This window comes from Pocillopora damicornis, chromosome 10, assembly GCF_964200805.1.
Source record: "Pocillopora damicornis chromosome 10, jaPocDami1.2, whole genome shotgun sequence".
In the NCBI taxonomy this organism is placed as follows: domain Eukaryota; kingdom Metazoa; phylum Cnidaria; class Anthozoa; order Scleractinia; family Pocilloporidae; genus Pocillopora; species Pocillopora damicornis.
The window spans coordinates 3,292,944-3,307,083 of NC_142679.1; the positions used below are offsets into that span (position 1 = coordinate 3,292,944).

Consider the following 14,140-nt stretch of genomic DNA (forward strand, 5'->3'; position numbering starts at 1 on the left):
CAAGCGAGCATGGAAATATGGCTACACCAGGGAGCGCAGTGATGCAATTCAAATTAGCGATAAACAACGATGGAAAAAAATCACAGCTACAGATACACATTGTTTAACAGATCTTCTACCGAAAAAACGTACATATCAATCTTTACATCAACGTGGTCTTGACTATATGCTACCGCATATTCGCACAGAGCGCTTTAAGAGCTGCTTTTTAAATAGATCTCTTTTTAACTTTATCAAGTTTAATGTTTGTAAAGAAAGTTATACTTTTTAGATAACTCCCCTTCTATTGTATTATAAACTTGCACGTATGTCTGCAAGTGTTTGGTTTACTGATAAAGATTTAATCAATTAATTAATCAATCAGTTATCAGATTTGATAACCACGTGACGTCAAAACATGGCGACCATTTCGGAAATCGAAGTTTTTTGTAGCCAATTCGAAATGTTCGCTGTTTATCCGTTGTTACTTGCCGTATGTACCAACAATTCTATTGGAAATAGGTGAATAGATACTGATCTCGGCGTGTATTCAATTTGGTGGTCATCAAGGAGTGATAGGGGTTAAATATCTAAAGAAAATGTGGTGCTCTGTCGGTGAGGGTTTTTACAAGATATCATCAACTCAGTTGAAAAACCAAATTGTCTTGTTATACCCTCACCGACACAACACCACAGTTGCCTCTCAAACTATGTTGAGCTATATCAAATTTTTAGGGTAGAAACCAAGCCATCATATACAGGCCTAAACAATTACGCAACTTTGATTGAAAATTAATCAATAATTATTTAATAGTTATTTAATCAAGTGTTATTTAAAGGGTTATTTAAGAAAACTAAAGGGATAATCTAAAATTGCTCTTCGTAAACGACAATAATGAAAAAAACTGAACGAAAATTTCACAGCTAATTTTCAAAAAAAGGCAAGCTCTTTCAGGTTTTTTTAGTCAGATAGTTGCATTTTGTGAAAACATCATTCATGACTCAATGTTCTGTCATCGTTTCTTTCTCGTTTAAATTTACCTCCTCGAACAGAATAACAGCAAAATGGAAACGACGGCCTGAGACATGCGTCTGATGAATGGCTAGCCTGCCGAGCAGGTGTAATTTTGGCGAGCGAGTGTTCAGTATGTTCTTAGTATAAATTATAGCTGCCATCTTTAATTCTTACAGCAGCAAAAGATAGGGGAGAGAAAGCAATTTGAATCGAAGGGATAGCGACGGTCAAAAGTAAGGAGAAGGAAGGTAGTGGGAAATTGAAATTTTCCGCCTTTTCCGGCCCCCTAGCCCCACCGTATACTCTAGCTAGAAATCAAATATAGCTGGTCAAATAAACGATCGCCAGCTTATTACGTTACTCGCTCTAATAAGACGACAGCTCCGCAGGCTAACGAATAGCTTAAATTTAGTCTGAAGTCTTTCCTCAAGACAACATGTTGTCCAGAATTCGCCGAAAGTATAAAATAACGTAATGTAGTCATAAGTCGTTGAGTAGATATCGTTCATCTTTTTCAATGCTTGTATCACCAGCCATTTCGAGTTGAAAATATGTTGCCAGTAACTGGCTTGATGAAGAAATTCGTTGAAAATGTTCTGAAAGATCTTAAAGAAAAAAGAAAAATTATTGACCCTTCTATCTATCGATGTCTATCAACTAACATGGACTAAGAGGGATCAGAATTTTCCAGACCGTTTCTCATATCATAAGAATATCATCAAGACAACAAGAAGTTTTCCGCTAACGCAAGAAAAATGTAACTGAAATGGAATGGTCTCCTACGGGATCTTCTTTGTTTACTTAGAAATTACATGTTTATTGGCCCAAAGACCATTGTGCTCTATACAAATGCGGGCTACAAATGAACGGTTGAGCTCGTGCACACAGCATAGCTAAATTGTTGTCATCTGTTCTCATCAAGTGATTCTTATGCAGGACTCAATTTAAGGGCCAACCATGGGGAATGTTTCGATCAAAATCGTTCAAACGTTAAAAAATTCATTAATAATTTCGAAGCTGGAAAGAACCAATTCGAAAGAATAAATTTAAAATGGTTTTATTGGCACCTCGCAAAAAACAATATCTTAGCACAATGGTAAAATTTGTTAACTAAGAGTGGAAAATTGTTATCTAACGGAGGACACAGTCCCACAAATGACAAGATATTCTACCTTTTAGTGCTCGATGCCTTACTGTTTTCATTTCATTAAGATTTCTAAGGACCCTAAATTTCCAGAATGATGCAAGCTTAACTCTTAAACCTACGTAGTTTTCCATAACTTGCAAATAAAAGTCTTTCGTTGTAAAGTGACAATGTATCAACACGAAGGACTGACAACAAATGTTATTATTTACTTAAATAAAAGGTGTATTTGTCTACTCTTTACGTTGGTCGCAAAAAGTTTAAAAATTGCTAGTTATCTCATTTTAGTTACCATGGAAGATCTACACAAACTTACAACCTCGGAAACTTGTCAGAAGACTTTAACTTACGAGCTGTAGAACACATTCACTCATAAAACAGTGTTAGAGTGTTAGAATAATCAAATAAACTATGTTAAAGTTGCTGAAAGTTGGTATAATGATGGTAAAGACATAACAGTACAAAACAATTTACTAGGTAATGACATGGTAAACATTACACAGACAGTCCTTGTTATATCCATCTGCACAATGATTTGCCAGGACTTTTAGAAATGAGAACGCAGACACACGGTTCTTCGTAATAGTCTGAGGCAGTAGTACGGCACTCGTATGACTTGAGATAAGGCCGCAAGCACCACCAGGATGCAGGCTATAGCTGGTAGAAAGCCAAGCAAAGCGACTTCCATCCACTCTAACGCGTAGAAAAGGTTCTCTCTTGGTCCAGTAGGCTCGAGTCCCTGGGCGATAAGGGTGACTTCTGCCAAGTTGAAAGTGCAAATAGCAACAAGACTCATAAGAGAAAGGGCTTCACATATGTTGGCCTTACGGTTACGAAATGGTCTCGACACAAGATGATGCACCAGAGTTACAACACATGCGAAATCCAAACAGATGAATCGCGTTAAAGGATCAGTGATGAAGTTACGAATGGTCAGTAGTAGGAACCTCCGACCGGTCAGCACACTCTCCCAGTACAATGTACCATGGTCATCACCACAGGGTGGACGGAATGGATCATGGAGAACTTTCTTAACTTCTTCGGCATCGTGGGTATTCCCCCAAAACAGTATAAACTCGTGCAAACTTGGTTTCTTGAAAACGTAACGATAGAGCCAGATGAAAAGAAAAGGCAAAGGAAATGCACAGGAAGTCAAGAACTCCTTGGCTGACAATTTGTCTTTGGAAAGCATCAGCGATCCCCAGAAGAGGACGAGCACAAGGGGAATGATAAATACCAAGATGAAGACAATTTGCATGTACTGCCACCACTGCCAACAGTGGATGTTTCCATCTATGAACAGACGCCACTCCAGCCCTATAGGAACACAGTGCATGAGCCTCAGAGATGTATCTGCTAGGGTTTCGTAGCCTAGTAACAGGGTCTCCAGAATCACAGCCAGGTATAGTGTAAGGGAAGGTTTAGGAATGTGCCAGAACCGACTTATGACTCGATGGATGGCATAAATTATGGCAATGGAGAGCAACGTCGCTAAGAACTTCAAGCACAAAAACAGCTCTTTGGTGACAACATTGAAGCCAGGAAATGGGCATCCAATGCTGCCATTAATGGTCCGTATCTGGAAGTTAAAGAGTGCAATGACTGGCGTAACAAAAGGAACTATGTGAAGGGCTGCCTCAGGGGACTTGATCATTAGTATTTCAGCAACTTGATAAAAGTAGAAGATGGTCTTGAAATATCCAACATCAAGTTCTTCATCGTTTCCTTCATAAAGTGCTACCTGTCTTTGGCTGCTGTTGGATTTCTTTCTAAACCACAAGCATTGCCGATACAGCCACGGGAAGATAGGCGGCTTGAAAACGAGATAGAGAGCCAACATTATTACGTAGATTAAACTCGCTATCCAAAACCAGTGATCATGGCATTTTTCTCTCTCTCGACAAGATGTGGAATATAGGTCTTCGCTGAATCCCTCAGCGCACTGGCCGCATAAAACGCCCATCCTATTGCCATGGCAACCATTAAAAGTATGATTATTAGGACGGGTAGGAGGTTTGCAGTATTCCAATGGACAGGGATGAAACTCCAGCTCAATTGATAGTGGTGAAGAGTAGCAGCCCCAAAAGTTTTCTTGGGCCTTGATGTCTCCATTTTTACACGTTGCCCCGTAAGGACACTTAAGACACTTTGTTTCCTTGTGAATATCCAGACCACTGGAAGATCCTCTTTTTAAATTATAGAATCTATCCGGACACTCTTCACAAAAAAATTTTAAATGAGCTATGCTTATCCAGCAAGTCTCACTTCCTCTAACAAGTTCGATGTTATCGAGCTTGATCTGTTTTCCATCTGGACATTTGAAGGAGGTCGAACTGTCGATCTTAATCGCACTGCTTTTCGTCGCAGCAAAAACTGGATCGAATTCTTGATTAACGTCTGCTATAAAGGACGAATTTTGTATCTTTAACGGACCAGCGCTCTCGGATCTAAGAAAACAACCAACGGCTGACACGCGGGAATGACCTGTCAAACTTGTTTCTTTTTGCAGGAAGCTACAATTATTGATGTTCAGAATGCCGAAACCTGTTTTCATATATACATGACCTCCCAAAGTCACTCCCCCATTGTTTTTAAATGTGCAGTTTTTGATAGTGACGTTGCCATTCAAAAAGCTCAATGCTCCAGCGATGCCCTCGTTGTTTTGAAATAAAGTATCTTCAATTATAACCGGTAGCTCCGACTTCTTGTCCCACACCAGTTCCTTACTTTCGTTTCCTTTTGTTCCACGTGGGCATTTCGGCGGATCGTCCTTCGGAAATTCAATTTGGATAGTTCCTCGTTCATATAAGCGATTCCCAAACTGAGTGTTGTTGAGAAATCTGCAGTTTTTCACCGAAATGAGCCCTCGTATGTTTTGTTCTGTGCTAACAGATAGTGCATAGTTATGTAACCCGTGGAAAGTGACGTTTTCAACATGTAGTTTTCCTTCAAAATCTGGCGACAAATACACCTCTTCTTTGCTAGGTTTTAAGACTGCACGGGTATAGTTCTGTTTAGGGAAACTCATTCCAAATCTGATTGCATCACCAGCGCCTAATGTTTCATTACCTCCCAGTATAAGACTGTTTTTTACAAGAAGCGTTTGGTCGCCCGTTGAACAAAACTGAGCCGTATTATCTAAGCAAGTGGTCGATGACATCCTTATGCCAATCCGGTTGTTCCTTAGGACGCACTTTTCAAGGAAAACCCTAACGCCAGGTGCTTTGATCAATGTTTTAGGGGGAGCACTGGCTGTAATAGCATACCCATAAGTGGAAGTAACCGTCACGTGAGTCAAATTAAGGCCAAATCCGCCATGGACAAAAACAGAATTTTCGTTGTTAAGAAACGACGCGTTCAATAATGATACATTCCCATCGCCAAAGAGGTTGTCAACTCTTACGGATACAGCGAAGCTGTTGTCTTTATGGCCCAGGTCTTGGAAAATAGAGTTAGTAATTGAGACTAGGACACGAATAGGATACGATATAACTGAACTAACTTGGGAACGGACAAACACGGCACCTGTTGCACTTCTGACATCATTTGTAACATGAAATCGTCCCTTCGCATCCTGGAAAAGACATCTTGATATGGTCATCTCAAAGAAGTCGTTAGGGAGCATGACAAGAATAGATTTTGCATTATACCGGAATTTACTATCAGTGGCTACCAGACTACTCTTTTCACGGATGACGTATTTAATCTCATTCCAGAACAGACCAACGGCTGCCTCAGAGAAGTTGAAAAACTTGCATTTGGCGATGACGATATCAAAGGAGGACACATTGACGAGGACTATACCATACATGCCATTGTCGAAAAGAAGGTTTGAGAGAGAAACTTTAATGGAACCGTTTTTGAACTTTGGACCAAATTCTATGCTAAATGTGTTGTTGCGAAATTCGCTATCAGTAACCTCAAGTGAAGACTTTTGACTGATGAAAGGAGAAACCTGACTTTCATTCCACAACATGAAAATGGCCTTAGAGCAATTGATAAATTTGCAATCGGAGATGACGACATCATAGGATGGCACATTGAACAAAACTAATCCATACTTGCTATTGTTGAATACAAGGTTTGAGAAAGAAACCTCGAGAGAGCCATATTTCAACCTTGATGCAAATACTAATCCACATGAAATGTGTGCCGGGGAGGACACACCCTTTATCGATACACTTTTTTTTATAGTTCCATTGGGACCAACCGTTTTCAAACATTCGTATGGATTTGACTCACTGTTTGTTCCACTGAGGCAAATTTTGCCACCATCGTTTACTAGAAGTAGCGCTTGTGGTAATGTCCGGCAGGGCACAGCAAAAGAGCCACATTGAGGCGAGTCTTTACCGTTGAGGTGGGATACGTAAAGACAATCACTCCCTTGGTCTTCCGCACCTAGAGATAACAGAGATGTCGTAATGAAATTGTGGCCTTGTACAATTATATTCTATTTCTCGCAAAAAGAAAAGGCCTCCTTGCGCACACGTTTTGCTTTGTTTTGATTTTGTCGAATGATATCGAATTTATAAATACTAGATCATCGTACCAATTTTAGAAAGGAAATCGCCTAAATAGGTATGTGAAACTTGATACCTTTGTTAAGACAAGGGTCGTCAATCTACGTTCTCGAGTTTAATTGATCTCCAACATCCCTGGCGTATGTGTTCTCGAATGCAATTAGATTCCAGTCTTTCAATCTCTTTGCGAGTAGATATTGAGTGGTTACGCAACCATAAGGTTACGCGTCCTTGCCCTCCTTCATGGCATGAAGGAGGGCATGACTCACTTTTTATCCCATTGAGGCAAATTTTGCCACCATTGTTTACTAGAAGCAGTGCTTGTGGTAATGTCCGGCAGGGCACAGCAAAAGAGCCACGTTGAGGCGAGTCTTCACCGCTGAGATGGGAAACGTAGAGACAATCACTCCCCTGGTCTTCCTCAACTAAAGATAACGGAGTTTCTCACAACAACGTGGAATTCAGTTGTAAAACGATTTAAAGTTAATGGGTGCTTTGGATGTACTAGGCGCAAAAATTTCGAAAGACTACTATTTCGTTGCAAACTGCCAGAGTGGCACATGCATGCATACTTTCTGGACAGATGCCACCACCGTAGAAATAATTATCAAGCTGTTACGAACCAAACGTTATTAGTCATTGTACGATATTTAGTTGAGAAGCAAGAATGCTGAAATAATCGAGTATATTCCTGTGCATTATCTGAAATTTGGCACAAATCCATATCGTGTTACTCATATGGAATCTCCCTTGAAAACTAGAATCAACTTAAATGTCTTGTTTGTCATAGTTCTTCGGAAGTGCACAGTGCTCTTGGAAGTGCTCTTGCCCCGGCCTTCATTAGTAAGCTGATTTCTGTTATAGACATCGGAAGATATGATTTTCGTTCCAATGACGGCTTACTCCTTACTCCTTGCAGTGGTAAAACACTCACCACGCTCGGCGATCGATCTTTCCATGCCGCCGCCCCTAAATTGTGGAACGATCTTCCGGGCTCTATCAGAAACACCTAATCTTTAAATAAGTTTAAGAAGGCCACTAAGACTTTTGTTTGCCAAAGCTTTTTAATTCTTTGTATCTAATTTCATATTTTTTACATTTTCTTAGTGATCATTTTCATTTATTTATTTATATATTAATTTTTTTATTATTATTTTTTTATTTTTAGTTTTAGTATCTATGTAGGGTTGAATTTTTAACATTTAATTGTAATGTGCAATTGAAAATTCTTATATTGATAATTGCGCAATAGAAGTCTATTAATTTTTTATTTATCTAACTGTAATAAAAGCTATAACAAAAAAGCGAATTGTACACCATTCACCCGAGAGCTGTCGGCTTCTTTCTTTGAGTAAACACAAGGTAAACGGCAGCACAGAACCGAGAAAAAAAGTTTCATCGGAATCGAGTCAAACACGATATTATATATTATATTTTATTAGCCTCAAAGAGACACGTATTGCATTGATATCTTGTATCTTATCTTTAAGATGATCAAGGAATTTTCAGTCTGTTTACAAAACATTACGTAATTGGAAGGGAAAATCCCTATGGTTAACAATGAGGAATAACTTAGCCAACAAAAATTAAACTTACCTCGGCAGGAGTAAATTAAATAAAATACGTTGGTTAACCCAGGAAAGCTCTTTAACGGAACATTACTTATTTTCCAAGTAGATTCCAATTACGTCGTCATCTCACCAGATGGTTTTTACTTTTCATTATCCTAATGAAATGCCAATCGTCATTGCTAAAGGCAACAAAACAGGGTCGAAATAGATCTGTCTGTTTTCAGTCTCGTAAAAGTTGAGAAACTTGGCACTTGTAGCAGCGTTTTGCAGTTAGACAGATCAATATCAATGTAGCATACTCGACATAAATGATGGAAGACGGTTGAAAAATGGGAGATTAGCACCTTTAAAATTCCCTTCGATCTGAGAGAGGATGGATATAACTTAAGAGAGAACTAGTTTTTCCCCTCTCCTTCATGAAAATACGCGCAATTGCTAAAGCAGTGGATAGCGTTGAAGGTGCGCTTTGATTAGTAACTCAGACTCCGAGTATCTTTGCTTTTCACCTGCGAGCAACAGTCGCAGGATTTACGCCCGAAAATATTGTTATCGCTGCCGGAATAAACGAGTTAAAGTTGTATTTTTTGTGCTATATGATCTCACTGTCTCAGTTAGCGGCTCGGAAATTATCCACCTCTACATATCTCAACTTCGGTGAACAGTAGTTAATTTTTTTAACACACACAGAACACATTTGAAAAAATCGATGTGATGTGAAAGGTGTAAACGCAGTTAAGTTAAACGCCGAATAAATTGGGACAGTGTTAGGTTTTTTACTTGTTTGTTGGTCATGAGATGACGAAAGTGAACAAATTAATCCTTAATTTGACAAGGATATCAAAACTCTATTGAAACTTTGATTTATTTTAGTTAGGATCAATATAACAACTGGCCGCTAATTTCTTTGTCTGGTTTAGCAAGCTTCTGGAACTGATTTGTGCTTACCAAAACATGAAGAATTCATAAATCTCAGATCGTGTTTGTTTTTGGTTCCTGAGAAATCATGACCAGCGTGTGTTTTTACCCGCAATGATTTAGGATTCCGAGGACTAAGAGAAGTGTTCAGAAACAATCATATCATGAGGTAATACACACTGACAAAACTTAACCTTAATATTCAAAACTCTATTGTTTTGAAAAAAAAAACATGCGTGGAAACGAATGGGATGCTCAAATGTGTGTTGTCATTCTTAAAAATAAGTCCAACGCTGGCTGAAGTAAATTTCAGTTGACTACTCCGTTTCACAGGCCTGGAAAGCTGATATTAAACTATAAATTTGAAACGACATCACAGCAACTTTTTCTAATGAAAGAGGTTAAAGGAAACTTTGCAAAAATTTACTTACCAGTAGAGCGTATAACAAGAAGAATTAAAGAAAATAACTCAGAAAATGAGAGGCACAGCAGCGAATACATCACAATGAACGCGACACTGCTCGGAACTGCTCTGTCGTATAAATCTGATACACTTTGTTCCTTAACCACTGTTATATATCCATTGATTACCATGGGTACTGGATGTAAAAAAAACTCTACGATAATAATATTGATAACAACTTTGTAAGTTATTTTTGGACAATAATTCTGCTTGGGTGAGCTAACAAAGAAAAACAAAGAAACACGAAAGTTTTCGACAAAATGAAAACCTTAACTTATGGGTGAGACATTAGAACGTGTATTCCAGAGAGAAGAATCGTTTTTTTCATCAAGGAAATAACGAAAAATTCAGGAATGAGGTTAATCAGGTGGTGAATCGAACCAAGCGAAAGCGCCGTTTTGGAATGTATTGGCACTGGAGTTCGGAGAGCTATACTATAGCTTGAGTTGGAGTGCTGTTGATTTGAGGGCCTTGTCAGTAAGAAAACAAGGATTTTTGAAATGGATATCAATCAAAACATTACGTTTTAGCACGGGAAACATTCAATTTGAAAATATACATTCAAAATCTATTTCAGTGTCAAAATTATGTGGAGTCATGACGATATTAGAGACGTCACGTCACATCAGTCGGTGTAATTATTTGCGAAGGGCGGCATTCGTCAACTTAAAGATGACAACAAAATATAAGTTACGTAAGAAGGAAAAAACATGAAAAAGCTAATTAATATAGTTAACTAACGACGGAGGAGGTCAACCCAAGCCTGTAAAATTTTAAGGCAAATTGCGGAGGAAAAGACCGTGAATTAGCTCTTTAAAAGTATGGTATTTTTACGTGAGATAAAAAAGCACGGTATCTTTCAGAATAAATAAAGCTTATTTCAAACAGTACACATGGCGTGCTGCCGGCTTCTCGAACGTACTTCGGATACATGCAACGAAGAATGGTCTGCTTCCGTGTTCAAATTTGGTGTGGTTGAGCTATGACAGGAAATTTTGAGTGATTTTTTGATGTGTAAAACCATTGACTTCCTTTTAATGAACGCTTTGAACAAAATCTTACTACGTTAACTCGGACGGAATGACGCGAAAGAGGCCATACGAAAGCAAGAGGGAACGAGGATGGCTGAGAACTGAGAACATTTAAAACCATTTTGAGCTGACAAAATTGGGAATTTCAGGCTCAATTTTTAGCATGGATAAAATGAACGTGGATGCCTCAGTTGCGTGGGGTACTGTAGGTTCCGGTTCTCTACATTGGAAAGAAATTTACTCGAGTGAAGCAATGCAAACTCGCAGAAACTTCAAGCGAAGCACGGCCGATGAAAGCGAGGTCGTTTGATCAACACTTGTTGAGTGGATGTCAATATTTCTTTCATGTTGCATAACAATATATTGACGGCTGAACTGAACTAACTCCGTGCCCGCCATTAATATGGAAAGAGATTTACAGGAGTAGAGCTACGAAAATTCCGCCCGTAGCAGAATTCATTGAAAAAAGGTTTGGAAGGCTGTGCGTGAATATTTAACTAATACACGGCTTTTTTCCGATTGTAAAGTACAATTATACAAGGAAATCATTTCGCTGTATCTTGAGGTCTAAGAAGAGTAATTTAATCGGTTTAAGTCGCAGAAATTTAGGTCGAAACCGCATCCGATAGCAAGGTCATTTAATCGACACTGAGTGTAAAAAGTTTAAAAAGCTGTCCGTGGTTAAAAATAGTACAGTCGTTGTTTACCTGCTGCATATTCAAACATCCACATCTCTTTCTTTCTGCAACCGACAGTCCATTAAAACGGAAAGAAATTCACTAGAGTCGCACAAATTTAAGTCTAAACCACTTGCGAAGTGAGGGAAAGCAAAATCCGTAAATACATAGAGCACAATCAGCGTTTCTTTGCTATTACATAACTAAATAGTCTGAATATTTGGCATCAATATTATACTCAAAGATAAGATTTTGATCTCGAGATTTCTATCGAGTGATGGTTGAAAAGGTAGAACCGGCCCGAATCAGCCATTGCGCATATTAAAAATAGCGAATAATTAACTGTTTCAGTACAAGCCTTCTTAAAAACTAAACAAAGTGACAGCTTAATTTTTTTGTCATATTTTGTTTACAACCAAACACTGTCGGGCTACACACACTTTATTACGGATTAAATATCGAGTAGCGTAGCCAATCAGATCGCAGTATTTGAGAACGCGAGTAGATTTCTACTTACTGAATATAGAAGCCAATCAAATAATGGCTCTTTCGTTAACACTGAGAAATTATACCCATGTATTGCGTGATATATCAAAACCTTACCTGCACGTGATCAGACAGTAACGTAATATCAGAGAGGGGTAAGAAAAACAAAAACCAAAACCACATTAGGCGTCATCTTTTTATTAAACGTTTACTTCATTTCATATTTTGTAACGAGTCCTTAAGAAATAGCTGAGAAGTTCTTATGAGGCAGAGTTTTTTTTTAATGTAAATGAAATCTTTCATGAAAGGGGAAACAACTTTGCAGTATCAGAACAAGGTACGTATATTGGTCCTTGGTAGATAGTGGTGTGAGGAGAGAAAAGGAACTTTCGAAAGCAATCGGCACTTTATTGGCTCTACTGTCTATCAATGTCTATCAGCTAACATGAGTGTACCTAACTGAAAGGTTTTACAACAGAAATGAAAACGACTGCGCGCTGATGGGGTTGCATTCATTCTTGGTAAATAATCCTGAATTGTTTATCACGAGTGAAGTACTAACTCGTCTTCCTTTCTATGATGAATTAGTAATTTCCTTCCCTTTTCCATTTCCTTCTCTTTGCTCTGAATGTGTGTTATAATAACTTTACCTTTTTTATTGACACTCAATCGGAAAGATCTCTGTACGACAAAACTGCACACCTTGGCTTCAATTTAATTACGAGGTTTCTGTGTACAGGAAACAGAAGAAGATTAAAATCCTTTTCAACAGATATTGCTTTTCAGTACCCCGTAAGAATACCTAAAACGAACACTTTTATGTTTCATGGTCCCCTAACAGTTTTAATCAAAATAAATTGCATTCTCCTTTTTGCATGGGAGGATTGAAATTTAGTTTTGAAATCAAAACTGTAACAGCCGTCAATTCGATGTCAATTCCACGTTTTATTCGATCCGATCAACTACGCTCAGCACACCGTTCGAATACAATACCGTACAAGAAATCCTTACAAACAAGCAAGTGTCTCTATCCGTAACCTTGAAAACTGCTGAAATATCCGTAATGCTTCCGTAATGTTCTATTCCTTCGATGTGAGACTAGTTAAACGATCCTTATCCGAGAAATAAAGGCGAAAATAACAAGCGATAAAAGCACATGTATGCCGAGTTTTGACCTAGTGTCGAATGACAACACCTCGGCGCAGACTGGGCCTAGTGCACAGGACACCTAGCATTTACAAAAACTATATTTCTTGAGTACAGAACATGCAGCTGCTTAAACACAATCAATAGGATATACCAATCAAGCAGAAAATACCTTGATATCCCTGAAAATTTTTAATGAAATTTATTTCCTAAAAAAATGTTCTCTTTTTTTTTTAAAACCGGAGAGGATTCGTTTGGTTGGCATTACTCACATACATATCTTGGAAAAGATTACGTAGAGGGCTAAGCAGCTGAACTAAAACCGAGTCAAGTTTCCCTAAATCAGCCCAAACAATTCAAACGATGCAAGAGAACAACCACTTTAGTGGAGTCAATTGATCCTTACTCAAAACTAGACCAGATCTTTTAAATATTGAAAGCGCGAATGTTCATTGCCATGCAAATCCTTATATTTCACCCAATGCGCAAAGTAAACATATTTGCGTATTCACAGAGTTTCCAATGGTTCCGCAGTCTGCTGATCCGCAGTTCAATTTTTCAATTTCCTATTTAGAAACCCAACCATTTTACATATAATATGTATATGTATATCTCCTTTTTTTTTTTTTTTTTTTTTCAATGCAGATTTAAATCAAAGCAAATTAGACTTTCCGAACTGAAGAGGTCTATGGTAAAGGAGGAATGAAGCACGTACCAACGAGCTCAGTATAGCCACATAGAAAAGGATGATTGGCCCCACAGGAAATAATACGTAAACAGGCTACTTATACCGAATCTTTCATTCTCCGCGACCTTCGATTTCTGGAAGGTTGTCGTGCATTACTTGTTGAAGTGTTACCTTTATATGCACAGTTCATGTTTACTGCCCGGGTTATATACTTCTTATTTTATGCTTGAGCAGTCAGCTATTACCGTGACTCTTGCAGACTGCGCTAAATTACAAAAAGAATTAAAAATAGAACTCAGTTGAAGGTGGAGTATTTATTTTACTTATTATGCTTTTCACGAAATATATTCTTTAGTAAGCAGTTTCGATATGTTCATATTAACCTGCCGAAAACCACTGACACACGAACAGAAGAAGCTAACATTACGTAAGAAGCGTCGTCGTTTTTTGCCTGTAAAGCTATGCACCGGTAAGGTAAATATTTTTCTTTATTGTGAGTTTATTT

At 38.3% G+C, this 14,140-nt stretch overlaps 1 protein-coding gene across 1 annotated transcript; it reads right to left on the reverse strand.

Moving 5' to 3' along the window:
* Window positions 1-2,035: 2,035 nt before the first annotated feature.
* On the reverse strand, window positions 2,036-9,645 carry LOC149038493 (uncharacterized). Its single transcript, XM_089184554.1, has 2 exons — window positions 9,576-9,645; window positions 2,036-6,536 (listed from the first exon to the last, which is right to left on the reverse strand). The coding sequence occupies exons 1-2, from the start codon at window positions 9,643-9,645 to the stop codon at window positions 2,686-2,688; spliced, it is 3,921 nt and encodes a 1,306-aa protein (XP_089040680.1). The 3' UTR covers window positions 2,036-2,685.
* Window positions 9,646-14,140: the final 4,495 nt, after the last annotated feature.

Bases quoted from the DNA above. Each gene is read 5' to 3' on its own strand.
- LOC149038493 (XM_089184554.1), bottom strand. From the start codon at position 9,645: ATGTATTCGCTGCTGTGCCTCTCATTTTCTGAGTTATTTTCTTTAATT. The intron at 6,537-9,575 runs GTAAGTAAATTT...TGTTATCTCTAG, and splicing joins TCTTGTTATACGCTCTACTG to GTGCGGAAGACCAAGGGAGT.